The sequence below is a fragment of the Protobothrops mucrosquamatus genome, unplaced genomic scaffold (genome assembly GCF_001527695.2).
Source record: "Protobothrops mucrosquamatus isolate PMUCROS unplaced genomic scaffold, P.Mucros_1.0 scaffold3320, whole genome shotgun sequence".
Lineage (NCBI taxonomy): Eukaryota > Metazoa > Chordata > Lepidosauria > Squamata > Viperidae > Protobothrops > Protobothrops mucrosquamatus.
In genome coordinates this window covers 15855-42425 of record NW_015389310.1, presented here as the reverse complement: position 1 = coordinate 42425, position 26571 = coordinate 15855, and the positions used below count along the sequence as shown (strand labels likewise).

At 46.9% G+C, this 26571-nt stretch overlaps 4 protein-coding genes and 3 non-coding genes across 7 annotated transcripts; 2 read left to right on the top strand and 5 right to left on the bottom strand.

Moving 5' to 3' along the window:
• Window positions 1-1084: 1084 nt before the first annotated feature.
• SURF4 (surfeit 4) lies at window positions 1085-9927 on the top strand. The gene is made up of 6 exons (XM_015826832.1): window positions 1085-1219; window positions 6167-6353; window positions 7231-7307; window positions 7449-7492; window positions 8275-8461; window positions 9131-9927. The coding sequence occupies exons 1-6, from the start codon at window positions 1172-1174 to the stop codon at window positions 9395-9397; spliced, it is 810 nt and encodes a 269-aa protein (XP_015682318.1). The 5' UTR covers window positions 1085-1171; the 3' UTR covers window positions 9398-9927.
• Window positions 9928-11225: 1298 nt separating this feature from the next.
• Window positions 11226-14980, bottom strand: SURF2 (surfeit 2). Its single transcript, XM_015826834.1, has 6 exons — window positions 14870-14980; window positions 13912-14066; window positions 13367-13470; window positions 12864-13055; window positions 12080-12234; window positions 11226-11478 (listed from the first exon to the last, which is right to left on the bottom strand). Exons 1-6 carry the CDS (start codon window positions 14975-14977, stop codon window positions 11404-11406), a joined length of 789 nt encoding a protein of 262 aa, XP_015682320.1. The 5' UTR covers window positions 14978-14980; the 3' UTR covers window positions 11226-11403.
• A 65-nt stretch (window positions 14981-15045) lies between these two features.
• Window positions 15046-20973, top strand: LOC107297466 (surfeit locus protein 1). Its single transcript, XM_015826829.1, has 9 exons — window positions 15046-15115; window positions 16137-16209; window positions 16367-16497; window positions 17039-17121; window positions 17899-18090; window positions 18273-18345; window positions 18608-18770; window positions 19427-19508; window positions 20517-20973. Exons 1-9 carry the CDS (start codon window positions 15053-15055, stop codon window positions 20581-20583), a joined length of 927 nt encoding a protein of 308 aa, XP_015682315.1. The 5' UTR covers window positions 15046-15052; the 3' UTR covers window positions 20584-20973.
• Window positions 20974-21221: 248 nt separating this feature from the next.
• RPL7A (ribosomal protein L7a) lies at window positions 21222-26465 on the bottom strand. The gene is made up of 8 exons (XM_015826833.1): window positions 26398-26465; window positions 25485-25605; window positions 24233-24382; window positions 23156-23296; window positions 22821-22900; window positions 22073-22203; window positions 21590-21659; window positions 21222-21370 (listed from the first exon to the last, which is right to left on the bottom strand). The coding sequence occupies exons 1-8, from the start codon at window positions 26398-26400 to the stop codon at window positions 21266-21268; spliced, it is 801 nt and encodes a 266-aa protein (XP_015682319.1). The 5' UTR covers window positions 26401-26465; the 3' UTR covers window positions 21222-21265.
• Window positions 22291-22368, bottom strand: LOC114923405. The gene has a single exon (XR_003810613.1). It is a non-coding gene; the product is annotated as a small nucleolar RNA SNORD36 (small nucleolar RNA).
• On the bottom strand, window positions 23371-23436 carry LOC114923407. The gene has a single exon (XR_003810615.1). It is a non-coding gene; the product is annotated as a small nucleolar RNA SNORD24 (small nucleolar RNA).
• Window positions 24459-24533, bottom strand: LOC114923406. The gene has a single exon (XR_003810614.1). It is a non-coding gene; the product is annotated as a small nucleolar RNA SNORD24 (small nucleolar RNA).
• Window positions 26466-26571: the final 106 nt, after the last annotated feature.

The following is a 26571-nucleotide window of genomic DNA, read 5'->3' as shown; positions in this document are numbered from 1 at the left end:
TACAGGTCGTTTTGTAGAAACTCTTATGTTTGGACTTTTGGAGACGTTTGAATGATGGATTCACCTGTCACACTGACTAAGCCATAATGTGTTTTTCTTGGCTTGGCACGCCCGTTAAAGCCAACTCTATAGGGAGTCCTCGATTTACGTCCACAATTGAGCCCCAAATTTCCATTGCTAAGCAAGACAGTTGTTAAGTGAGGTTTGCCCAATTTTATGGCTTTTCTTTCCAGTTGGCTGACTGTCTTGATAGGTGGCCCCAAATGCCAAATCCAGCCTAAACATCTGGTTGGCTGACATGAGAGGTGGCTCAAAATGCCAAACTCAGTCCAAATATCTGGCTGGGATGGCTTGACAGGGCAATCAAAATGCCATCTCCAGCCTAAACATCTGGCTGGGATGACTTGACAGGGGGATCAAAATGCCCAAATGCCATCTCCAGCCTAAACATCTGGCTGGGATGACTTGACAGGGGGATCAAAATGCCCAAATGCCATCTCCAGCCTAAACATCTGGCTGGGATGACTTGACAGGGGGATCAAAATGCCCAAATGCCATCTCCAGCCTAAACATCTGGCTGGGATGACTTGACAGCTAGGCCAAAAATGGGAAATCCAGCCCGAACATCTGGCTGGCTGAGTCGACCGGGAGAGGCCCCACAAATGCCCAATCCAGCCGAAACATCTGACCGTGCGAACGTCCTCCATTTGCGCTTTCTCTTCGCTCGGAAATTCGGGAAAAACTCAACCCTCTTTCCTGGCCAAGCGGCCCCGCGCTTTTGCGCACCGGGCGGAGCGCGCGTTTTTACGCGCGGCGCATCTCTCCAGCCCTGGGCGCTGCAGGCGGGGGATCCCCGTCTGGGCGGGACGAGACGAGACGGGGCCGGGCTTCCCTTCCCTGCCCGCCTCCCGTGGGTCTGGCCCTCCGTCCGCCCGCCCTCCCGCCCTCCCTGCCGGCTGCTCGGGCCCTCGCGCGGTTCCTTTAAGGATCGGCCTACGTGGCACAGCCCAGGCAAGGCGAGGCGAGGCGAACGCGGCGGCTCCGCCACTTCCTGGGCAATCGCGGCGGCAGCAGCAGCGCTCCAAGAGCCGGGGGGGGCGGGTGCCTTACAAATCGGCTTTCCCAGCAGATTTTTTCCCCCCCCGCCCCAACGGAAGAGGAAAAACCAGCCATGGGCAGCAACGACTTGATGGGCAACGCCGAGGATTTTGCAGACCAGGTGGGGGTTTGGTTGGGTCGGAGGGGCTCCGGCCAAGTGGTTGGCTGGCTGGCTGGATGGGTGGGGGGCTTTCTGGACCCTTTGGTTTGCAAAGAGGCGAGGGAGGGAAGGGAGGGAAACGTGGGAGATGGGAGGGAGCGTCATATGGGGGGGGGGTTTCCCGCCCCCTCAGTCTCTTCCCGGGCCGTTTTCATCGATCTTTTTGCGTTCCACTTTTTTTTTTTTTTTTTTTTTTTGCCGACGGTCCTGGAATTGAAAGTGCCTGGCTGGCTTTTAAAATTATCCTTTGCAAAAAAATAAATAAACAAACAAGAAATAAACAAATAAAGCAAAAACGGAAGGCAGAAAGGTCTAGAGGTCCATTTGGTGGAGGGGGTGTGGGGAGCAGGGCTCTCCCCCATCAGAGCTGACCCTGCATTTGGGAAGCGGGGTGTGGGGGGTAGCCCAGGCAGTTGCCCCCAGCTCTCTGGAGCTGAATGGGGAGATTTGGCTGAACAAAAGGCCCCCCCTTTTTTAAAAAAGGAAAAAAAAAGGATGGCTTTTCTTCCTTCTGCCACGGGGGAAAAAAGAGGCCCACCCCAGGCTAAGATGGCCAGTGTTAACCATGGTTGCTGAATAAGTTTCGGTTTAGCCTGGCACACAGCCTGGGCTGTAAACCACGGCTTCGGGGCTAGAGATGGTCTAGGGCGGCCCTCGGCAAAAAACGCACACGTTCCTCTACAAAATGGTAGATCCGGCCTAACAGAGCTGGCAGCTGGGGTTTTTTTTGTCTTCCTTGACTGAGGAATTGGAGCCACTTCCCAGAATTTAACCTGGTTTGACGTCGGATCTAGGCTTGTTTGTTTGTCGTGCCTGCTTTTTGGGATGTCCTGGATTATATGTCTCTTCCTTGCTCGCAAGTTAGCCGGTGGGAGCATGATGGGGACAGGTGGTCCTCGCCATACGACCGGAATTTGTGCCCCTAAGCAAGCGGGTTGCTAAGTGACTGGGTGCCGTTGTAACTCTGAACGGTCGCTCAATGAACCACACGCATGCTTGGCTGGATAAGGATTAATCTTAGTTCTTAAAAAAAAAAATCGATCATATTGTGCTGAGTAAGATAAGCTGACAGGACACAAAACAAGGTTTTGAAAACCTTCCTGCTCAGCCTTCTCTGTGAATAAAATGAATGAAAATATCAGCGGCTTCGCTCCAGCGTTTTAGATGGATTGTCGTGGTGCCGCTTGCCCCAACTTTCCAAGGATATGCGTGACTAATTGGTCATGTTGGCTAGTTTGGCGAATTGTGAGTTAGCCCTTCTTTAAACTTCTTTCTGTCCCTGTGTTATTTCTCTCTCTCTCTCTCTCTCTCTCTCTCTCTCTCTCTCTCTCTCTCTCTCTCTCACACACACACACACACACACACACACCCTATGAGCAGGGCAAAAAGCTAGGTCAGGCTGCCTTCTTTTGGCTTGCCTTTTTTTTTCCTTTTTAAATGAGTATTCATCTGCTGTTGAAAAGTAAACACGAACAATGAAAAACATAAAAAAAAAGTCCAGTCAAGGGCTGGTAAGAAGAACCTTGCCAGTTATCTTTGACCATGGAAAGGATCCAAGAGGTGACTTGGCCGGTCTGTTTTTTCCTAGGCTATAATTTTTTTAAAAAAACAAATCTACAATTTGGCCTTTTCAGAATACGATATAAATCGAATTTGGGGGGGGTCTTTAGGGCCCTCTGAGTTTGGACGTTTTGTTGCAGACGTTTCACTACCCAACTAGGTAACATCATCAGTGCTACCTGAGGCTGGTCGGATAATGAAACGTCTGCAGGAAACCCACCAAGCTCAGAGACTGCCAAGAACATCCCTCCCCAAATCCTATTCCATTCTAGCACTGATGATGTTACCTAGTTGGGTAATCCAATGTCTACAAGAAAACAAACAAGCTCAGAGAGCACAAAGGACCCCACAGTTTTCCTCCTCCTCCTCCTCCTCCTCCTCCTCCTCCTCCTCTCCACACACACCCCACTCCCTTCTAGTACTGATGATGTACCCTAGTTGGGTCATGAAACATCTTTTTCAAAAACCACCAATCTCAGAGAGCACCAGGACCCCTCATTTCAACCCTGGCCTACAAATATTCTCGTCTATTGATAAACTGGGTTTATTTCATTAGCAACGTAGGTCTGACACCGCAAATTATACTACTGTGGTCAGGATCACCTTGCCCCATTTCATGTGCGTTTTGTTCATTGTGGGCTAATTCACACAACATGCCGAGCCCCTAAACATTGGCAGAAAAAGGTCCCTTTCAATAAATCTACGATCTCGGCTGTCTTCCCATATAGCAAACCCACCATTGCAGTAAACCTAACATTTCAAGCTGCAAAAACAATCTCAATGAATCACCGTTCTCATGTCTTGGTTTGTTATCAGTGGGTTGGCTGTGTTTATTTGTTCTTTCCTGCTGTTGATTCCTCTCCAGATCTCTGGTTACATTGCTAGCACAACATGAGCGCTAGGAACCACCTGGCACTGCGAAAGGTTATGTTTGCCCTTAACTTGGACAGATTAATTGATCATTAATTGATTGATCTGCTGCAGCCATTTCATTGGCAGCCAAAGAAGAACCAGCGGCTTTAAAACTGCTCAATAACTATATACACGCAGATAATCCCCATTGACTTGGCTTGTCAGAAGTCTGCAAAAGGGGATCACATGACCCCGGAGCTGTGTGACCGTCATAAATGTGAGTCAGTTTCCAAGTGTCTGAATCTTGGATCACGTGATCCTGGGGATGCTGTATCGGCCGTAAGTGTGAAAAACCATCCTAACCACCGCTTTTTTCAGTGCCATTTTAACTTCAAGTCACTAAATGAACTGTTGTAAATCAGGGAGCACCTGTATTAATTGGATTTAGCAAACCATCTTTGCTTGTGGTTACATCTGAAGAGGCTGTCCACGGCTCTTGCTGCGTGCAGAGACGCCTCCACCAAGATTGGATCTCGTTTCCGCTTTTCTACTAAGCCTATCTAACCGCTGTAGATGGTTGCGTCCTGTTGTAAGTCAGAATACGTTTAGAATACGTTTCAAAAGTCTTCTCGATGGTGAGACGGGCAGCACATCAATTGAACCGAGAAATAAAATAAACATGTTTTGAGGCGGTCCAGGGTTAACTGTGGGGTTTGAACCCCCAGATTCTTACCTGTGTAATTTTAATCCGCGTGATCCATCTGTGTATAATTTTATCTGTTCATTTGGGGAGTCCCAAATCTCAGGGTGCTTTCCAGGAAAAAATAATTTGTTTTGAAATAGGGAGTATCTGAAAAGTCTATGATCTTGGCTTGATTTTACAGAGAGGGATTGATGACGTGAAGGATGTCCTCAACTTGTAACGATTTGTATACCGACTGAAATTACAACACCACTGAACAAAGTGGCTTAGGATCAGTCCTCGCACTTGCGACCGTTCACAGCATCCCTGTACGAGCAAAATGCAGGCGTTTGGGCAACCAATATTTATTTAGGGTGGTTGCAACATCCTGGTGTGTCTCTCTGTGTGTGTGTCTCTCTCTCTCTCTCTCTCTCTCTCTCTCTCTCTGTGATTGCCATTTGCAACCTCAAGCAAAGTCAATGGGGAAGTCAGATTCATTTAACGGCTGCAGTGATTCATTTAACAACTGCAGCAAGAAAGTCATAATTTGGGCACTACTCATAATAACCATTTTGCTTAGCAATGGAAGAAAAAACGGGGCAAACGATAGAAACTAAGAAAACATGCATTACGTCTTCTTCTTCTTCTCCTTGTGCAATCACTGTACTGTATAATTAGTCCGATTTTGCAAGCACGGAGTTGCTGGCCGTGTTTTCTCTCCTTGCTGCAAATCTTTTTGCAGCTACTGTACTTCTGCTGTCTGAGGTTTCAGTAGCCATGATCCACAGCGTCAGGGATTTTTTTTTCCTTTGTTGGGAAGGTGGGGGGGGAGGTTATAACCACAAGGGCTAGAAACTTGTTCCTTTAAAAGCCACAAATCCTTAAAGCTAATAAAAAATTCTAGTATTGATGCGAGCAAGGTGTTCTCTCTCTCTCTCTCTCTCTCTCTCTCTCTCTCTCTCTCTCTCCTCTCTCTCTCTCTCTCTCTCTCTCTTCAGTCTCTTTGAAGATTCTTCCAATCTGATTTGGCTCCTTGGAAGAAAATCAAAATGATTGGCACGCAAAGCGCAACGGCGAGAGATTTTTTTTTTTTTTGCCATCTTTGAAAAACCCCAGTGCGGGCTTTTTAATTGTAGGAAAAGGAGCACGGGAATTAAGCTGGCTGTTTTGTAGTAGTAGCATTATAAATTGCAAATGGAGAGACTGCCAAGGACTGCGAAGGGCTGCTGAGCCTCCAAAATGCAAACACGTGAATTTCAAATCCAGGCCAAACTTGGCAGCTGTAAATATAGTTAATCCTCGACTCAACTGTTCATCTAGTGACTTTTCTAAGTTTTAACGGCACTGAAAAAAAGGGACTTAGGACCCTTTTTCACATTTACAACCGTTGCAGCGTTTCCCCCGTAGTCACGTGATCGAAATCCGGCCGCTTGGCAGCTGACTCATCTTTACGACAGTTGCAGTTTCCCAGGGTCGTGTGATCCCCTTTTGCGACTTCTGACGAGAAAAGTCAAATGGGAAAACCCAGATTCACTTAACAACCGGTTTACTAACTTAATGACAAGTGTTTCGCTTAGCGACTGAGGCAAGAAAGGTGGCTAAAATGGGGCAAAATTCACTTAGCGAATGTCTCACTTAACATTGAAAATGTGGGGCTCAGCTGTGATCATAAGTTGAGGACTACTTATAATGACGCAGGAGACGTCCTCATAATTTGCACGGCGAAGATCTGATGGAGGAGGGGGCAGGGGAGAGAAGGGGAGCCGGCCTTTTGCCCTTCCTTTACCTGTCTTTCTTTTGACTTCTCTGGACAGTTCCTGCGGGTGACGAAGCAGTACCTTCCCCACGTGGCCCGGCTCTGTCTGATCAGCACCTTCCTGGAAGACGGGATTCGCATGTGGTTCCAGTGGAGCGAGCAGAGAGATTACATCAACAGCACGTGGAACTGCGGCTACGTGCTGGCCTCCATCTTCGTCTTCATTAACCTCTTTGGGCAATTAAGTAAGCGACCCAGGGGGGGTTCGGGGTTTACGCCAGTTGTGTTTCTCGGGGGGGCACAGTCAGGAACTGGAACCCAGGAGCTGGAGACCATTTTATTTCTTTGTTTGTATCCCACCTGTATTATTTTTACAAATAGCTCAAGGCGCCAACGTGCCTAACACTCCTTCCTCTTCCTCTTTTCCCCACAACCACAGCCCTGTGAAGTAGGTTGGGCTGAGAGAGAGGGACTGCCCTAAGTCACCCAGCTAAGGGTGGGACTAGAACTCACCGTCCCCTGGGAATTGGCCCAAAGTCACTCAGATGGCATAGATGCCTAAGGTCGGACTAGAACTCACTGTCTCCCGGTGATTGGCCCAAAGTCACCCAGCTGGCTTTCATTGGCTAAGTCGGGACTAGAACTCCCAAACTCCCAGTGATTGGCCCAAAGTCACCCAGCTGGCTTTCATTGGCTAAGTCGGGACTAGAACTCCCAAACTCCCAGTGATTGGCCCAAAGTCACCCAGCTGGCTTTCATTGGCTAAGTCGGGACTAGAACTCCCAAATTCCCGATGATTGGCCCAAAGTCACCCAACTGGCTTTCATTGGCTACGGCAGGAATTGAACTCATGATCTCTCTGCTGTCTAGCCTGGTGCCTTAGCCACTAGACCAAACTGTCTCTCATTTCATCATCCTGTTGGGCTTAGCTCAAGAGAGTGGACAGATTCCGGGGTGGAAAACTAGCTGATATTTTATTGATGGGCATATAACTGCAGTGGACAGAGCAAGGACATTTGATTTTTTTCTGTCTCACTTAGCGACGGAAATGTTGGGCTCAGTTGTGTTGGCAAGTTGAGGACTACCTGCATTCTTACATTTTTCTTCTTCTTCTTCTCCTAGGCGGTTGCATTCTGGTGCTGAGCAGGAATTTTGTCCAATACGCCTGCTTTGGATTATTCGGAATTATTGCGTTACAGGTGAGAAACCGCGCCCATTTCTCCTTTCCAAAACCTGTCTCGGAAAACGGAGTGAATTCCCTACGGGATTGAAATGGGGCTCTGAATATATTTCAGGTTTTCATCGTCTTGTCTTTTTTTTTTCTCCCTCCCCCCTTCTAGACAATTGCATACAGCATTTTATGGGACTTGAAGTTTTTGATGAGGTATGTCTCACTTTGCGTTGCTTCACACACTTATTCTAACCGAGCTTAGAACCCCTTGCGAACCGATCTTGTAGCACCCGGTCCGAAAAAAAATAAAATAAAATAAAAATTCGGGACTAGAACTCCCAGTCTCCTGGCAATTGGCCCAAAGTCACCTAGCTGCTTTCGTGCCTGAGATGGAACTAGAACTCACCGTCTCTTGGTGATTGGCCCAAAGTCAGCCAGCCAGCTTTCATGCCTAAGGCAGGACTAGAACTCCCTGACTCCTGGTGTTCGGCCCAAAATCACCCAGCCGGCTTTCATGCCTAAGGCAGGACTGGAACTCCCTGACTCCTGGTGTTCGGCCCAAAGTCACCCAGCTGGCTTTCATGCCTAAGATAGGGCTAGAATTCCCTGACTCCTGGTGTTCGGCCCAAAGTCACCCAGCCGGCTTTCATGCCTAAGGCAGGACTGGAACTCCCTGACTCCTGGTGTTCGGCCCAAAGTCACCCAGCTGGCCATGGATAAAGCAAGACTAGAACTCACCATCACCCAGTTTCCACCCTGGTGCCTTAACACCTAGACAAAACGGGCTCTTTAATTTAACTGCCTTGCTTGTCAAATTTACAGTCCTTTAAAAATGGCCCCCAAAGGAGACAGGGAACCCCCAGAAGGATACGGAATGTGGTCTGGAAACATTTCCACCTCTGTTGACGTGGGTGAAAAGATTTTGCAAGTTTTGGTTGTGCCAAATATTACGAATTTTTTTTGGGGGGGGGTGTCTCTTCTCTCTCTCCTTGCAGAAATCTTGCTCTAGGAGGGGGTTTGCTGTTGCTGCTGGCGGAGTCTCGGTCGGAAGGAAAAAGCATGTTTGCCGGAGTACCTACCATGCGGGAAAGCTCCCCGAAGCAATACATGCAGCTGGGGGGACGAGTGCTTCTAGTCCTCATGTTTATGACCCTCCTGCATTTAGATGTTAGCTTCTTTTCGGTAAGTGCCTAACATAATTGGAAGATACAATCAGCTCAGGTGTTCCACAAGATGCAAGGAGTCCTCAAATTAGGACTTGTCGCTTAGCAACTGTTTGATGTTATGACAGACTCCCCCCTCCCTCGAAAGGGATCACCCGGTTTCGGAATTCCGACAGACGTCCCCTGCATGGTCATATGACTGCGCTTGGGCCATTTACAGGGTCCCACAGCCACATGACCTCGCTTTTATGATTATTATCATTCTATAATTATAATTTATAATTCTAAAATGGTAACTCTGGGTGGCTCGCAACATCCAAAACGCGAGGTGTTAAAGCCTTCGATGTTAAAATTGAACAGAAATGTGTTTATTCAATTGACCAGAGAGATGGATAGATGCATTTATAGATTTAAGACGGTATTAAATCCGAATTCCAGGTGTTTAATAATAATAACTTTATTGTCACTTTTAAAGTACACCAATCGGCATACATCAAAATGAAATTTCCTCTTCTATGGGATTTATTTGGACCGAGTAAGCGTCAAAGCACACAGGCAGTCCTCGGCTTACGACAGCAATTGAGTCCCTAAATTTCTGTTGCTAAGTGGGGTTTTTTTGGGGGGGGTTAGCTCTGTGTCTGTTTCTGCCTAGCTCTCATTCACGGTCTGTTCTTCCCGGTTGCCGCAGATCCTGCAGAACATGGTGGGCACGGTGCTGATCATCCTGGTGGCCATCGGGTTCAAAACCAAGCTGGCGGCCTTGACTCTGGTCATCTGGCTCTTTGCCATCAACCTGTATTTCAACGCTTTCTGGACTGTCCCCGGCTACAAGCCTATGCACGATTTCCTCAAGTACGACTTTTTCCAAACCATGTCGGTCATCGGAGGCCTGCTTCTCGTGGTGGCCCTGGGTCCCGGCGGCGTCTCCATGGACGAGAAGAAGAAGGAATGGTAGAGAAGAACGGAGGAACGGAGGGGAGAAAAAGAAAAAAGAAAAAGGAACACAGCGTCTCGGCATCCGGGGACCGACTCGACAGTTTTGGGAATTCAAAACCAAACATTTACAAGCATTGGCAAGCATTTGCAAAGGTGCTTCTTTCCCCCTTTTTTTAAAGGCACAATCTCTTTTTTCTTTTTTTCTAAAAAAAAAGTTGTTTTAGTTCACGACTGCGCCGATAATCTGATTCCCGTTGCCAGGTGCTTCTTCATTCGAGAACTTTTGTCTTTCTCTCGCATTTTTTTTTTATATAATCTCCTGGATAAAAAAAAAAATTGGAACGAAGAAGCGGCCACCGAGTCTGCCACAGCTGAATTTCTTTTGACAACTGTTTTTTGTTTCTTAAATTTAAAACTGCTGTGATCCGATAACCTTGCTGTGTACTTTTCAGTGTGATGGGTGTCCCATCTTGTATTTTTGGGTTGTTGTTTTTGTTTTGTTTTTTTGGTCGACGCTCAAGTTGTAATTAAATGAAATCACATCCCAGATGGAGAACAGACCATCCAAGTTATAAATCTTAATGGTTAGGCCGAAAGAGTTAAAAGAGATTTTTTTACATTATTGCAGCACTTGAAAATACTCATTTTGTGACAAGTCGGAGCAAAATCAGGGTCTCTCCAGCCACCTTTTAACTCGGGGAATATCTCCTGCAACAAATGTATTGTAATCCTCGACTTACGCCCACAACCCAGCCCCCAAATGTGTTGTTAAGTGAGACAGTTCTTAAGTGAATTTTGCCCCGTTTTACGTCCTTCCTCACCATCGTTGTTAAATGAATCACTGCAGTTGTGAAGTTAGTAATGTGGGGGTTAAGTGAATTTGGCTTCTCCATTGCTTGTCGGGTCGCAAAAGATCACACGACCCCGGGACACTGCCACCGTCATAAATGTGAGTCAAGCTGTATTTCAAAGCTGTGATTCGATTCTGAACAAGATAATTGCAAAGTGAGCTACCACCGATGGCTCCCCTGAGCAGATAATCAAAATAACTTTCAAAGTCAATTGGATGCTTCATCTTGGAGCTGAAAACTGTGTTAGCCAGAAGTGGAACTACAGGAAGTCCTCAACTTATATCAAAATTCGGATGTTTGACAACTGACTCACATTTATGATGGTTGCAGCGTCCCGGGAGGGGGAAAGGGGCACGTGATCCTCTTTTGCGACTTTCTGACTAGCGAAGTCAAGATTCATTTAACCGTGTGACTAATTTAACAATGGCCGTTAACAACGCTGGCAAGAAATGTTGTAAGATGGGGCAAAAGCTGCTTAACAACTGTCTCACCAACATACAGTACATTGTCGTAAGTTGAGGACTAGTTATAATTTATCTCCTGCTTCCCTGGTATCTGCTGTCTCGGCATAGTGACCTTTCATTGCTCCAAACATTTTATACTGCACAAAAGTTTTCAACCCTCTAATCTGATTGTACTGGAAGGCAGAGTTGGGAACGTTAAAACAGAAAAATATTTTGTGGCGCCTTCTTTTCCAAGTTCAAGGACAAACACACAACTTTTAGCTTAGAAACCAGGCAGTCGCTTGAGCGGCTGTTGGTTTTTGTTAAGGTGGGCTCTTGTTTATCGCAATTTTTAAACGAGCAATGTTCCCCCCCTCCCTCTTTCTAAGAAAAATCTTAGAAAAACAAGTATTATTTGGCCTTTATCTGTAATTATTCGCTGCCTAGAGGCGACCAGAATTAGCAGTTGAATAAAAATTTGGGGTTCTGACGAAACGGATTTCCTTGTGGCAATTTTGCCCTTGACTGTTGAAGTGAAGAATTCAGAAATGCAGTAAAGTTGGAACAACTTTATATAAACGAAGAACAGTGACATGTATACAATTTTACACACACACCCTCAAAAAAAGGACCACGCTTAAATAAAATGCAACATGCTCGAGTGCTAATGATAGTCTTCTCGCCGCACAGACAAACTGGAGCTTGACCCATCAGAAAGACTTGAGTTCCTGTTAATGGCTCTTCCGAAGCTTTTTAGATTTTCTGTTCCACTTTTTGAATTTCTTCTTTTGAGGGGTGACTTGTTTCTGGACCGACAAGAGGGGGGGGAAAAAAAGGCAGACAGTAAGTGGAAACTTGTAAAGAAATGGTTCTTTAAAGGAGTTTCTAGGCCTCATGAGGATGGGGCAAAGACCTACTAACTGGCAATCCAAGTCTGGTACTTGTATATGTTGCTGAGAAAAAGTCCTCGGGATGTTCAGAATTATATGCTGTCCCTGCTCAGCTGATTTTTAAAAGGAAACCAGAGGAATGTCTGACCTTCAGCTCCAGAATTATCTTACTACTAAAAATATTACCGTTTATTTAACCTGATCACTCCTGGGAATATAAGAAAGGTTATTTAAAACCTGCAAATCCTGGACCGTGTCAAGAGCGAACAGTGTCTTGTCTGTATAAGAACGAAGGTGTGAAGAATTGGAAAACAGCAATCGCTTTTAATCTATAAATAGCATTAACGGTGGGAAGGAATGGGACTATCCCCAAATCCCTCACGGTCCAGAAACGGATGCAATGTAAGCAGAGCTTAAAAGGAACCAAGCTTAGCACGTGCAACTCCTAAGTCTTAACCTAGCCTAGCAAAAGGTGAGCATGAACACAACCACGAATGTCAAAATTGTCTGGATTTACCTTTCTCCTTTTCGTGGCTGTCTGCGAATCAACCTCCATCGTTTCGATCTGGCTGCCATTTTCCACCACCGGCCTCGGGGACTCTTCGTCACTGTCGCTCATACTTTCGTGGGGGGTCTCCTTGCCTGCGGCGTTTTTTTCTGGGAACAGTTCAGCTTTGAAAATAAGCATTAAACATTAAATGTTTAAACGTTTAACATTAAATGTAAACCTTAAAAAAAAATCCCTTAAAATCAACACCAGAACCTTTCTTACAAATTCCACCTCCAGAAACCAGCCCTGGTGGCATAAAAGTTACGGTTTTAGAAAATAGCTGTAGTAACGAATAAGCTCCCATTCCTGGTAAAATATTTTTATTTATTTATTGGGTTTATCTGTGCTGCCCTTCTCGCTGGGCGGCTTAGAAAACATTTAAAACCAGAAACATTGAAAAGATAAAAACAGTAATAACATTCACCATAGTTACAGTTAAGCATTTATCAGTCAAAGGTTAAAAGGGGGAGAGAAAGGAACAGGAATATAAGATACAAAGATGGCAGATCTCCACCCAAGACAAGAAGGGATATGCACAAAACAGGCTGGAATTTCTTGTCTAGTTCATTGTGCAAAACATTTCTAACTTTAGTGAACAAGGCTCTCCCTTAGGAATATCGGTGATGAGTTTTTCTTAAGCACACAGCAGACAAGGAAACAGAATGGGGTGGGCAGAGGAAAACAGCAAACCCAGGACCTGCTAAATCATAGCTCGCATCCAGATGTTATTTTGACCTTCTAGTTCACTTACCCGGGTACAAGTCACTCAGGCTGTCGTCCGTTTCATTGCCCCCTTCATCACTGGCGGGAGGTTCCCAGAATCCCCCTCTAGGCTTCCCCTTCCCTGCGCCAAAGCCGTTGCCCGTGTCTTGCCGTGGCCGTCGGCGTCTCTGCAAGAGGCAAGCCGGGACGTACTCCAGCCCCTCTTTCTGACATTCTTCATCTATAAAGAGGAGAGAGAAAAGGATCCAGTCAGAAAGATTTCAGGCCCTTTCCATTCCACCTTTCCAAGCGATCAGTGCTAAATAGAACCTGTGTCTGGGGCAGTCTATCCTGCCATACCCAGCACCCCTTGCCTGCTTCTCTCCCCTTGGAGGAAGTTTTCTTTGCCTTTGGAAACACCATCAAGGATTGGAGCACGTGATCTAACCACCTCCTAGGCTAGGTTGAAGCCAGAGGAAACAAAGGAATCGTTTGAGAAAAGACGCTGGTGTCGGGATGAAAAAAAGAAACAAGACTCTACTGCCAACTCACATCGTCGAAGTGCTTTCTGGTAACGCCGGCCTTGGACGTGACGGAGAACGTGCTCCGGGATCTTATTGAGGTGACGCAGGGTCAGTTTGCAGAAAAGTTGATTCCTAGGAGAAAGAAAGAAAAAAAAAAGGAAAGAAAGAGAAAGGAAGAGGAAGGAAGGAAGGAAAGGGGAAGGAAGGAAGGAAAAAGTTTTACCTATGAAAAAGACTGAATATTAATACTGTACAGACATGATCATTCGTCCACATAACCTTCTAATCTGGCTGGGTTGTGATCCCAGCTATTTGTGGTGTGTAATTAAAGGGGAAGGAGGAAACTGGATCACTCCACTGAGCACATTGTGCTACACCGCAGCTCAACAAACCGCCCATCAAATTCTGCCATCAATCCATCCCACTAACTTGTTCCATGGCTTGCTCGATTTGAACTCAATCCATCCCAGGCTGCCTGCTGCAGAAACCTCAGTCTGAGCTAACCACGGTCGAGCATAATGCACAAACTCAGCCATTCCCCCTGCTGGGACACCATTTGTGAACCGCACGTACGGGTTTTTGGTGCTGGGCACAATGTGCGGTTCGTACTCGCTGTAGTCCGAGACACCCGGGGCCTTGCTCAAACGCAGGTATTTCTTCCCAGCTGTAAAAGCCTGCAGCTCAGGCAACTGGCAAGGCAGCTCATGACCGGTCAACGTGCAGCGGACCTGGAGGAGAAAGGCAGGGTAAACAAAGACCGATTCGACTGGAGCTCTGTCGTTCCTGGGATTTCTGAGTGGTGGCCCATCCAGGTGTCCATCGGCCCAGACTTCTTGAGCTTTGGAGACCAGCTGAGGCAGGCCAGGTGCTGCCAAGCCAATACAACTCTCAAGAGCAGGCTGCCTAAGCCAAGACCAGTTCAAATTGAATTTTCCACTTTGGTGCAACCCGTTGGGATTTCCGAGTGGTCTCCCCTCCATCAGCCCAGCTGTTTTGAGCTTTGCGGGCTGGAGAAGGCAGGGCAGGTGTCGCCAAGCCATCCTCTCCACCAAAGCTGCCTCCTTAAGCCAAGACCAATTCGCATGCAACTTCCCAGCTTGGGCAACAGGGATTTCCCAGTGGTCTCCCCTCCACCAAGCTGTTTCGAGCTGCCGAAGCCGGACAAGGCAGGGCAGGTGCCGCCAAGCCAACCTGCCCTCAAGAACAGCCTGCCTGATTCAAACGGAGGTAATAACAACAATAATAATAAAGTTGGAAGGGACCTTGGAGGTCATCTAGTCCAACCCCCTTCTCAGGCAGGAAACCCTATATACCATTTCAGCCAAATGGCTGTCCAGTCTCTTCTTAAAAGCTTCCAGCGTTGGAGCATTCACCGCTTTTGGAGGCAAGCAGTTCCACTGATTAATTGTTCTAACTGGTCCCCAGCTTGGACCAAACCTCCCCGCCTCCCTGGAGATCTCCGCGTGGTCTCCCACCCAACCCGCCCAGCCTCCCCGAGCTCCGTAGCGCCGGACCGGAGAGCGCCGATCACCTTTTTCCCCGGAGGGAGGACGCGCAAGCTCGGGTGCCGCTGCAGGAACCGCTCCAGCTCGGAGGAGACGGGCTCCGCTTCTCCCTGCCCGCGCGGCGCTTCCGCCATGCTTTCCGCGCCGCACAGGAAGTCGCGGCGGCGCGAACCGGAAGTCCTCGCCCGTTGACCCTCCAACCAGGCAATATGGCGGCCTGGCGGCGGTTACTAAGCGACGGGGCGTTCCGGGGCGCTCTCCGGAGGCTTCGGGTGAGGGAAACGACGCCGCGGCGGCCGTAATAATATAATAATAATATCCGCCCCTCGCAGGCGGCTGTCCGGCAGGTCGAGCCTCGTTTGTCGGCTGCGATGGGGCCGTTTGACCTTGCCCGGCAGCCGCTTTGAGCTCGGTGGGGCTGGGGACGGGGCTGTTCGGGAGGCCCCCGTGGGGAGTTATGGGCATTGGAGTGCCAAATATATGGGGGTGGCGGGTTTCAGTGGTATGGGTCGTTGGAAGGGCCCCGGTGGGGAGTTATGGGCATTGGTGTGCCAACTATATCAGGGGAGGCGGGTTTCAGTGGCATGGGTCGTTGGAAAGGCCCCGGTGGGGAGTTATGGGCATTGGAGTGCCAACTATATCAGGGGAGGCGGGTTTCAGTGGCATGGGTCGTGGGAAAGGCCCTGGTGGGGAGTTATGGGCACTGGAGTTGCAACTATATCAGGGGAGGCGGGTTTCGGTGGCATATGTCTTTGGAAAGACCCTGGTGTGGAGTTATGGCCATTGGAGTTCCAAATATATAGGGGGAGGGTCAGGTTTCAGTGGCATAGGTCGTTGGAAAGGCCCCGGTGGGGAGTTATGGGCATTGGAGTTCCAATTATATCGGGGCCGGGTTTAAGTGGCATGGGTCGTTGGAAGGACCCCCGTTGGGAGTTATGGGCATTGGAGTGCCAAATATATCAGGGGAGGTGGGTTTCAGTGGCATGGGTCGTTGGGAAGGCCCTGGTGGGGACTTATGGGCATTGGAGTGCCAAACAATTGGAGGGCCCTAGCTTTCAATGGCAAGGGTCCTTTGAAAGCCTGAGGGCATTGGAGTGCCAAGCAGCTGGAAGGCCTGAGCTTGGCTCTCTTAACAGCCCTGCGAGGTAGGCTAGCTAGGGCCTCTTCTCAATGAGTTGAGGGACTGGGTTGAAGTTCACCGTCAGTGCGTGAAATAAATTGAATAAATTGAAATGTATTGGCTTTGGCATTTCTTTTCCCATTCTTCCTTCAACTTCTACTCTTTTCCTTCAGTTTTCCTGCCTGGATGATGGAAGGAGGTCCTTTGCCCGCTGCTGTCGGAAAGAGGCCTTACAGCAGCCCCCGAGTGAGTCGAACCCATGTGAAATAACCTGGTGTTTTGTTTTAGAAAAAAACCTATGTTTAAAAAAAAGAACATTTGAGAAATAAACCGGATGCCACCTCCGAGTTTTTATGAATAGCTTTGCCACTAATACTATTTTTTTCTCTTTTTTTCTCCCCAGAGATTTGCTGGAGACTTTGTCCAGCGAGAAACTTTGCCTCAGCTGCTACTGCCCACTCCACAGAAGAAAACATACTAAAATGGGGACTTCTGCTCATCCCAATAGGTTCATTTTTCCTTGGATCTTGGCAGGTAAACACTGTTGAAGTGAAGGCTGGCTCTTTGGATCTTTTAAACTGAGGTCTGGATACATTTTTGGGTAGCTTAGTATACCTTATTCTCATGTTTCCTTACCCTTTTGTGTGGTATAAATCAAGCTATTGCGTGGTATAAATCAAGCTCATTTAACAACTGTCTCATTTTGCAACAGAAACGTTGGGCTCAGTTGTGGTGGTAAGTGTAGGACTACTTGTAAAATAAAAGATTTGTTCAGTGTGCTGAATCTTCTGGTTTTCAATTACTGGACAGAAAAACCTTTCTTTAAAGAAATGCCTATCCGTTAATAATTGCTCAGGGTAGCTTTTTGTGGAGCAAGCCTCTTTAAGTGTGTACCTTATTTCTTTCAAATGTTACTCTTATTATTCTAATGCATTCAGAAGAACGAATTTTAAAAGCTTGTTATTGTGCTGGGTAGATACGCCAGGCTGTTGTGAGTGAGGAATTCTGTAGATGGAGATGCATTTCTCCCCCTTCACAATGGAACAAAAGTCCAACTTTTTGTGCTTTGTGTCAGATTCAGCGGCGGGAATGGAAGCTGAGGCTGATTGCTGAGCTGGAAAGCAGGGTTTTTGCCGAACCGATTCCACTGCCAACAGAGTAAGTGTCTTTTGGGAATGGTAAAGAGAGTTAGAATATCACTGAGAACATCAAATGGGCACCTCCACTTTGATGGTGGTGGGAAGACCCCCAAAAGCTTTTATTTATTTTCATCAGAAAGAAAAAACTGCTGCTGCTTTTTCCTGCCCAGAATACACTCTACTTCCTTCAGTCCTCTAGAAAACAAATTCTTGTGGACTTCAGCTCCCAGAATTCCCTCAGCATGGCTGGCTGAAGAAATCCTGGGAGCTTGAAATCCATAAGTCTTAAAGTTACTGAGTTTGGAGTAACTTGAGCCTCTTTGCAAAATGTACTACACAAATAACCATAAAATGGCTGCCAGGGCAGAGGCTTCCCTACATGCTCACATTTTTGCAAGTTCACCTTCCAGAATTTGGCTTGCCTCATTTCACTCCAAACTATTTTTTTGTTGCTAGTTTTATGAGAACTGTAGCCCTGGCGGGCATAATTGTTCCAGTTGCCAGCTAATTGGCTGAGACCATGTTATATGAGGACAAAAAGTAGTAGGAAATTACAATTTTCTGGGTATTTAAAAAGAGATATGTATATTCAGCAGCCAGCTTGCTTAAGTTTTCTTTATATCAAGTTGTGGCTGTTGTCTCTTTCTTTACCATTACAGGCAGTTAAGTTTAGTCTGTTCTGCCCTGCTTTCAATCATAAATGATATTAATCGGCGGGATTTTTTTTCTCACCAGGGGCTTCTACTGTCTAAGCTATAACCCAGATTTTCCTTCCTATCTTGCTCTTTTTCTACAGCCTCTATGAAGTGAGCGAAATGGAATACGTGCCGGTCAAGGTCAGAGGTCATTTTGACCACACCAAAGAGCTGTATGTACTCCCACGCTCCCCAGTAGATGCTGAGAAAGAAGCCAGGAATGCTGGCCGTATCATGTCCAACGTAGAGAGCGGAGCCCACGTGATCACTCCCTTTTATTGCACTGACCTTGGGTGTGTATATATTATCAGCTACCGGGTTTAAGGAGCCGCCTAGCGTTGGTTGAACGCTAGGGGGCTAGATTAAGGTTTTAAATAAATAAAATGCAGTCTTGCACTCACTTACCCTGAGAATTAACTGGGCGGAAGTTCCCACTAAGTACCTTTTATTTTTATTTTTTAAAAAAACCCTGCAGGATAACAATCCTAGTCAACAGAGGATTTGTTCCCAGAAAGAAGATGAATCCAGAGACCAGATTAAAGGGACAGGTATGCCGCTGGCTGAGGAATGCTGGGAGTTGGAAGTCCACCAGTCATAAAAGGGCCAAGTTTGAAGACCCCCTGCCTTAAGGCATAAAATGAAAATTCTGCACCAAGCAATAGGACCTATAACCGAAATGATTGATCATATGTTTCGAAACGGTTTTATTCCTTTCTAGATTTGTTTCGGATTTAGCTAGTCACGTTTTGAAGAAGAGAAATTACAGTTGGATGATTCTTCTTCATTTTTATTATTATTATTTTTTTTTAGATCCAAGCGGATATCGAACTCACCGGGCTGGTGCGGCTGTCAGAACCTCGGAGGCCTTTTGTGGCGGAAAACAACATTGAACAAAACACTTGGTTTTACCGTGATTTGGACACCATGGCCAAAGTCACCGGAGCGGAACCTATTTTTATCGATGCAGACTATAGTAAGTGCCCTAAACCTTGCTTCCTCTCTCCCCCCCCCCTTCTGATTTTCCTGGATGTTACATACAGGCAAAATTTAAAATTTGCTAACATCGAGATGCCCACTAGATAGTTTAAGGAATCATTTGAGTGGAACAGGCCTTGGTGGCCCCCCAAATACAGTATTTTAGATTGAAATTCCTTACTAAATGCAGAGAACGGCGGAATTTGTAACCCAGCTTGCCTAGTCGATCTGGATGAAATTCAACCCTGGCATGCTGACATGTAGCGGTGACATTCTGGATTAATGACCCAGAAACCCTCACATGGAATCTGTGTACCTATCTTGGTTAATTTAGTACTAAATAGAGTGTTTCAAGATTTGTTAAAGCTTAAGACTGCTTCCAGGTGCAAACGAATGGGAAGCAATCGATATGCGTTTCCCTTGGGAAGACAGGCCCACAGTCTTAATGGCAGGGTGGTGGTCTCCGTAGAAAAGCCCAACTTTGGGACTTCAAATGCCCCAAGCCTCAAGGGCAGAGGGTTGGGGAAGTCTAATTCCTTGAAGCAATATTTAAGAGAGCCTTGAAGGGATTCATCTAAGTTTATTGAACTGAATGGGCGATCGACCCAAATGAAATCTTACTGAATCCAACTCCGATTCTCTCTCTACTCCCAGGAAGCTCCGTTCCTGGGGGGCCAATTGGTGGCCAGACCCGAGTAACTTTACGAAACGAGCACATGCAGTACATACTTACTTGGTGAGTAGCAACACATTTATTTTAGCTGGTGGGGAGGGGTTGGCTGGCAGGAGTGGGAAAGACGAGGAAGTGTCAATCTGCCAGCAATCCACCAATTCAAAAAAATGTGTGCTCCAGGTGGTTAAAATACTCCTCCCTCGTACAAGTTAAGCTGCCGCAAAATCCTCAGGCTTTATTTCTCGAGGTTTATGCGCATAGGTGGCAAGTTGTCAGGAGCTTTGTGCAGGATGCTAAGGTTCCAATCAGCCTAAAACAAACCAGGATGCGTTTGTTGGTTCCAGTGCCCCTGTGGTTTAATCCAGAGGTCCCCAACATCAGGGACCGGTTCCGTGGAGAGAGGTTTTTCCATGGACCGGAGAGCGTGGTTTTGTAAACTGCCTGCATCCCACGGATGGGGCTTTGCTTATTTGTGTGGACCGGTTGCTGGCATGCCGCAGCCCGGTACTGGTCCACAAACCGGGGGTTGGGGACCCCTGGTTTAATCCACACATCAGCGGCCCAGGGCAAGTGGTGAATTTTCTATAGTTCCTAATAACCCAGAACCCCAACAAACACATTTTGATTATGTCAATAAATTAATTCTAATGCTATGGATTGCCTATTATTTACCCTCGTTGAGACAGATGGGCTTCTGAATGTCAGCTGACAAACCCTGCTTTAGAAAAGTTGCTATGGAAGAACCACATCAAGCAGGAGTGGATAGCTTGTGTGCGTTCACGAGTCCCTTTCCTTACTCCTTTGTGGGGTTCCACACCCAATAGCCCAGTTCTGCAGAGCCCAAATAAATTCTTTTGGAAACCACAAGCGGATTAACAGTGTGAACCATACAGAAGTAAAGTTTTTCAAGCACTCTCCTGCCCCCCTCATCAGCTTGATTTATCTTCATAAAACAAGGAATCTAGAAATTAAGCAATTGTTACTGAACCAATAGCTCAACTGGATCATACAAAACCATCCAGCCGAATATTCACGTACGTGAAAATCAAAACATTTGCTCCTTTTGCACAGGTACGCCCTGTGTGCGGCCACTTCCTTCTTGTGGTACAAGAGATTCATTCAGAAGGTGCCTTTCTGAGCCCTACAATTGAAGAACGTGGTCCAGGTGCGGTTTTAAAAGTGGCCATCTAGCCCAGGGTCATAGAATGGAGCATTTCAAAGATGATGTGGGACTTCTGGATGGACATCAGCAATCTGAGCAGAACCCTCACCCATGCCAGAAGATCCTGGGAACCAGGGCTTCTCTTAAAATAAGCTTATTCTCGCGTATTTGGGGAAATATTACTGGTATCAAGACACTCAAGTAACAGGGAGCCTTGAAGAAAAAGTCTTTTCAACTGTAGGCTAGTCAATGAACAAGAAATTAAAACTAAGGGGCTTCGGCATTGGAGGAATCCTGTATTTCTGGTAACACAAATCATGTTTCTATAAATGTTGACTGTAAATAAAATTGTACCTTTTTATCGTGTTCAACTCTTCCTGATATTGAACGAGGGGACAATGGAAAATAGGACAGAGAACGATGGCTAAGATAATGCCAATTTGGGTGACTTTGGGCCGGTAATTCTCACAGGGTTGTCGTTGGGAAAAATAGGAAGAGGAAAGATCATTAGGTGTTTTTAGTTTATATTCTATAAAAATCAGACAGAGAGCTGCGAGTTCACCAACTCCTTATAAACACCCCTTCAAAGTAATTGAAGCACACACACAAGGGCCTTTTGTTTAGAATTTTATTTTTATGTACAGAAAAACTGACACGTCTATCCAAGCTTGGTGGCCAGTTCCTTAGCTTTGGCCTTTTCAAGTTTAGCAATCCGAGCGACAGATTTGGGACCCAGGACGTTTCCACCCCAGTGACGACGGATCTGGAAAGGGAAAAAAGCAACATTTGTTTGAAAGCGGGGAAGAAAAATGTTGATTCTGCCGTAGTGAAATGACAGTTATCTTTCCAAATCATTGTGTACTGCAGTAACTCAGAAGCTAACAAAGAGTACCGAGAAACATATAATCTACATCCAGCCCCTTAAGAGACCCGTGGATTACATTTTCGCAAGCCAAACCAAACACAGGACAGCCAGTCTTACCTCATCGTATCTCTCGTTGTAGTTGGTCTTGACAGCTTCCACCAGTTTAGCCAAGGCTCCTTTGTCCTCACTGCACAGAAAAAAAGAGAGGGTCAAGGCCACCATTTCAACATGAAAGTTGCATGCCAGAAACAGACAGTCCTCTACTTACAACCATTCGCTTTAGTCACTGCTCAAAGTTATAACGGCACTGGGAAAAGTTGACTTATTGCCATTTTTCACATGGCCATTGCAGCATTGCCATGATCAAAATCCAGATACTTGGCAACCGACTCATATTTACGACGGTCGCAGTGTCCCCGGGGGGGGGGGGGATCCAGCTGCTCTCCTAACAGGCCTCCAATCCACAAGTCTTATGATCTTCTAGCAGCTACTGAAATAATTACTGCTCAGCTGGCATCGGAACCAAGTCCCCGCTAGATCTGCTGCGTGCAGAGGTGGGCAGGATCCCCCCCCCTCAAATCTCCCTTAAAGGCTACTTACGGATTAACCTGTGTGAAGGCCACGCAAGTGCAGGTTTTCCGGTGGACGAGGCGACCCAGCCTGGCTTTGCCTTTGATGATGCAGTAGGGGACTCCCATTTTTCGGCACAAGGCGGGCAGGAAAACCACCAGCTGCAGCAGGGAGAAGGAAACCCATCTTTAATTAGGGGACCCTACGGCACCTCGACCGAGGGGTGGGGGGAGACCCGGGCAGCGGCGATCGCTCAGTGTTAAAAAGCTCGTTTAGTTTTGCTCTCCACGGGGGAGTCAGGTGAAGAAATTCAAACATCACGGCAATCGCCGAGCCCGAGCAAATCCCAAGCTTTGCAACAACAGCCACTTCCAAGCTCACAACTTTTCTGGCTTGTTTTGCCTCCTTTTTTGTCACTCTATGAAAGCACAAGAGTGATGCAAAGCAGCCATTTCTCCAGAGCCAAGAAAGTAAGATTAACACTAGGCAACCGAGGAATTCATTATTCCCTGCATTTTCCCCAGTCCATTTAGGATACCAGGCTAGCCTGCATCCTACAAATTTATCAGAGGAAAGGGGGAAAAAAAAAGAGAAAATATTGACTGGAGTGACGTGCTGCTTATTCCTCCTGCCTGTGAGCCAAAGGTTTATTTTGAAACCTGTGGCTTCTTTACCCCAAAAGCCTGGGAGACGGCAGCGTTGAGTTTGGGACTCTCAGCCGCCCTGTAGCACAAAATCTGGAAATACAAAAGGACAAAAGTCTTCTCCATCTGCTTACCTCAATGGGGTCTACGTCGTGTGCGATCACCACCAGCTGAGCCTTCTTGTTCTCCACCAAGGTTGTGACTGTGTTGACACCTGAAAGGGAAAAAAAACCAGTAAAACTTAAATTTGCAAGCATTCGCTAAGCTGGACCGTACACGGCGCCAACGAGGAATAGGACAACCTGCTAAAGCTCAGCCTAACCCTAACTTTGCTCTTCATTCAGCAGCTCAGGCGAAGAAATTCTCACATCATCGCAACAGCTGGTTGTGGAGACAAACCCCCGGGAAGGCTGTTCCTTTGTAGCTAACCAAGCTTAGGAACGCCACGCAGAGATGCTCAAAAGTTTACCTGCTCGCAGCACAGGCGGCCTTTTGGTTGGGACGTCGCCCTTCCCCGCGGCTTTCTGCTCTGCCCGAGCCAACAATCTCTGTTTCTTCTCTTGCTTGGTCTCAGGCCTGTATTTGTGAGCCAGCTTCAGAAGCTGAGTCGCTGCGGGAGAAAGACACTGAATTAGAACTGGAGGATTTCTTCGCCGGCTCTCCTAACTGAATAGAGGATCCTTGTGCATCAGCGATCTTGGTGGTTGGGAGTCATCAAGAAACTCAGGTTATTTGCTTCCATCATCTGCACATTAGAGGAAAAACTCCCCCCCCCCTTCTCCTCCAGGCTAAACCCGAAAGAGGGTTCCCTTCCTCCCCTCTTTTCATATACCCCACATTATTTTGAATCTAGCCAGCAAATTCATACCCTGAAATCAAATGTTTATTGGCACTACGCTCTGAATTGGCAATTGAGCACCAAAAATTACTTTCTGAGCAATGAAATGCACGCTGTAAGTTTAAATACAGCTATATATAAAGGGGGGGGGGGGAAAGATTCAAGCAAGCTGTTGACCATCTCCATTTCAACCTTCCTCTAAGACTGCAGGAAGTCCTCAACTTACGACCGGAGCAGTCACCAACCATTAAGACAAACCTCCCCAAAGCTACTTCAAAGTTTCAGACCCCCCTTCTCCCATAATCACAGTTTGGGTGCTTGGCAAACCACCCCCAATTTATGACTGTTTGTAGTGTTCCAGTCACATGACTACAATTTATGGCTTTTTTTCCTGGAAAGCATTTACCTCCAGTTTCTGGCAAAAGACAAAAAAAAAAAAAAGTCCATTGGGTCCAATGAGTTTACTTAACTGCTCACTTAAAAGACTGCGCCCAAGGTGGTCATAAAATCAGGTGCAGTCGCGTGGCGACCTGGTTAACGACCTGGACTACTTAATGGATGTAACTTCAGATTCAATTCTGATCATAGCTACCTGCAGACAGGAAGACCCATATTTCATTTGTAGCCCTGAATTTTGCAAGTGTTAAGATACGTCGCTCCGCTTCCTTCCTTTTATAATTAAACAGAAAAAAAAAAATCACAATTTACCCGTCTGGCGGTCCAGGGCTTGGGTGAACTGGTTCACTGCCGGGGGCACCTTCAACCTTTTGTAAAGGATGGCCCGCTGGCGCTGGAGTCGGATGTAGCGAGGCCATTTCACAAAGCGGGTCAAGTCTCGTTTGGGCTGGATATCCTGGCCTGAAAGATACGGCATTAAACTCAAGAGGATTGTTTTGCGAGCCGGCGTTTTCCTTCCAAAACCAAAAGGGGCAATAGCATCAGAGATCTTGGTTGGTAAGCTTGTCAGCACTGCCACTCAGTTAGCAAATATTCTTGTCCATCATTTGCTTGCACCCTTTTCACAACAGTCAACTTCAAGAGTTGTTTGATTGTACGATGAGCGACGTATACGTGTCATAAACAAACTTCCCCCAAAAGACAGATCAGCCACCACCCAAAAGACCAGGTTCTCCCCCTCCCTCAATCTATATGTATTTCTGCATTCCTGTTTGTTTTCTATGCCAACTTTTCAATGAAATATCAAAGCTTGTTATTTCGTTATTCAGCAACAGCAAAAGCAACAAAGAATAAATAGGTTCCACGAAGAATCAAGGGCAACAATTTAAGTTTTCTAATATATAATGAAAGTGTGGTCTCCCTAACCTTCAGGAGGCCCATCTCAACAGCTGTAATACAGCTGAAGCAGGGCAATTTCTCCAGAATGTTTAAAATGTGGTAATAAATCTCCCCGATAATTTGATTCCAACCTATTCAGGGCTTTGTAACAGCAGCACTTTGAAAATGACTTCTGACTAGCAGTCAACGTACAGCTTTCAGCCCAGGATACATACAAGTGAAAGCAGGCTTGTAAGGAGATCTAACTACCACACAAGAAAATGTACACAAGTACACAACCAAGGCATCTGTTTCAGTGCCTTGCTCCAAAGGGCTTTTGAGAGAGGGTCTCTTAAGTGACCGTAAGCACCACAGGAGTTTTCTTTTTAAGCTGGAATGGCTACTATTTTCTTTTCACGGTTTTCGAAGGAAGCAGCCAGTTGAAAGCGGCACAGTATCTGTATTCTCCAAATGGAACTATCTCCATATTTGTCCAAAGACGGCAATAAACTGCAAGAAATAAACTGCAAGAAAACAACCAAGCTCAGAAGCACCCAGGATTCCAAACCAAATAAATTTATGAAAACATTCTTGACACAGAGCCATTTTCTTCCCATTCCCTGCACGATGAGCAAGAAAGGAAAGGCCCAGATTCCCACCATCCACGTCCTCCTTCCCAACTCACCGATGCCAAAGTTTTTGGGTCTCTTCTCAAAGAGGGGGTTGACCACCTTCTTGGCCTCCTGCTTCTTGACCACCGCAGGGGCCGGAGCCACCTTCTTTCCTTTGGCCTTCTTTCCCTTCGGCTGCAAAGACGGAAGCACAAGTTAAACCAGGATCGCTCAAGCCACCTCTCTCCAGATCTGCAAAGGCCCCATCTCCTACATACACCTTTTCCCAAGCTTTTGACGACTTCCCAAATGGCTGTTCCCAAAGCTGGCGACCAGACTAGGCGCCGGATTAGAACTCCCAACATCCCAACCAAGTGCGAATCCACTTACAAATATCCATTTTAACTCTATTAATGCCCCAGACTAGCATATTATATAAATTCAATAAATAATACTAATATTAATGGCCTAGACTAGCAACTAAGATGTCCATTGCTCTCAGTCAGGGATCTCCAATCTTGGCGACTTGAAGACTGGCGGATTTAACTCCCAGAATTCCCTCGCCAGCATGGCATGACTCGGCTTGCCGGGGAATTCTGGGAGTTGAAGTCCTCAAACCTTAAAAAAAAGTTGTCCAGTTTGAAGATTCCCTGGTGCTCTGCCTAATTCAAGGGGATCTCCGACCTTGGCGGCATCGAAACGAAGCGGACTTCAATTCCCAGAATTCCTCAGCCAGCAAGGCCTAAGTCACTGCTCTGCCTCCCGATCGGCATGACTGATAATGCCTGGAGCAGCGGCAGCATCGAGGCCGAAGCTCCGGCCCAGCACCGGCTTCCCATTATTTTTCCCTCCCGATAGTAGCTGACTCCGGTTCGGTGGGGTTCCTGGCCTTCTGGGGCGCGGTGAAGCCCCCCGAGTCGGCCCTCCGATGGGCGGATGGCGCCGGATTAGAAGATCCGGTACACCCAACACGTCGCGGGGACTCACCATCTTGGCTGGAGGGAGAAAAAGAGAGAGCGGTGCCTTCTGGGTAGTATATCGCAGTCGCGCTGGTTCTCGCGAGAGGTGGGCGCTAAACCACGCGGGAAGTTGCGGAAGAGGAAGACCGATTTTTTTTTTTTCCCCAGCCGGCTTTCACCATAGAGACGACAAGCGACCATC

What these genes read in the sequence shown, in the direction of transcription:
- SURF2 (XM_015826834.1), bottom strand. Translation starts at nt 14,977, where the DNA reads ATGGCGGAAGCGCCGCGCGGGCAGGGAGAAGCGGAGCCCGTCTCCTCC. An exon ending in GTGCCCAGCACCAAAAACCC is followed by an intron (nt 13,471 to 13,911) that starts GTACGTGCGGTT and finishes TCTTTCTCCTAG; the next exon opens with GAATCAACTTTTCTGCAAAC. An exon ending in CCAGAAAGCACTTCGACGAT is followed by an intron (nt 13,056 to 13,366) that starts GTGAGTTGGCAG and finishes TCCTCTTTATAG; the next exon opens with ATGAAGAATGTCAGAAAGAG.
- RPL7A (XM_015826833.1), bottom strand. An exon ending in ACCCAAAAACTTTGGCATCG is followed by an intron (nt 24,383 to 25,484) that starts GTGAGTTGGGAA and finishes CGTATCTTTCAG; the next exon opens with GCCAGGATATCCAGCCCAAA. An exon ending in ACGACGTAGACCCCATTGAG is followed by an intron (nt 22,204 to 22,820) that starts GTAAGCAGATGG and finishes TCCCTGCTGCAG; the next exon opens with CTGGTGGTTTTCCTGCCCGC.
- LOC107297466 (XM_015826829.1), top strand. Translation starts at nt 15,053, where the DNA reads ATGGCGGCCTGGCGGCGGTTACTAAGCGACGGGGCGTTCCGGGGCGCT. An exon ending in GGCCTTACAGCAGCCCCCGA is followed by an intron (nt 16,210 to 16,366) that starts GTGAGTCGAACC and finishes TTTTCTCCCCAG; the next exon opens with AGATTTGCTGGAGACTTTGT. An exon ending in TTTTATTGCACTGACCTTGG is followed by an intron (nt 18,091 to 18,272) that starts GTGTGTATATAT and finishes AAAACCCTGCAG; the next exon opens with GATAACAATCCTAGTCAACA.
- SURF4 (XM_015826832.1), top strand. Translation starts at nt 1,172, where the DNA reads ATGGGCAGCAACGACTTGATGGGCAACGCCGAGGATTTTGCAGACCAG. An exon ending in TAACCTCTTTGGGCAATTAA is followed by an intron (nt 6,354 to 7,230) that starts GTAAGCGACCCA and finishes TTCTTCTCCTAG; the next exon opens with GCGGTTGCATTCTGGTGCTG. An exon ending in GACTTGAAGTTTTTGATGAG is followed by an intron (nt 7,493 to 8,274) that starts GTATGTCTCACT and finishes CTCTCCTTGCAG; the next exon opens with AAATCTTGCTCTAGGAGGGG.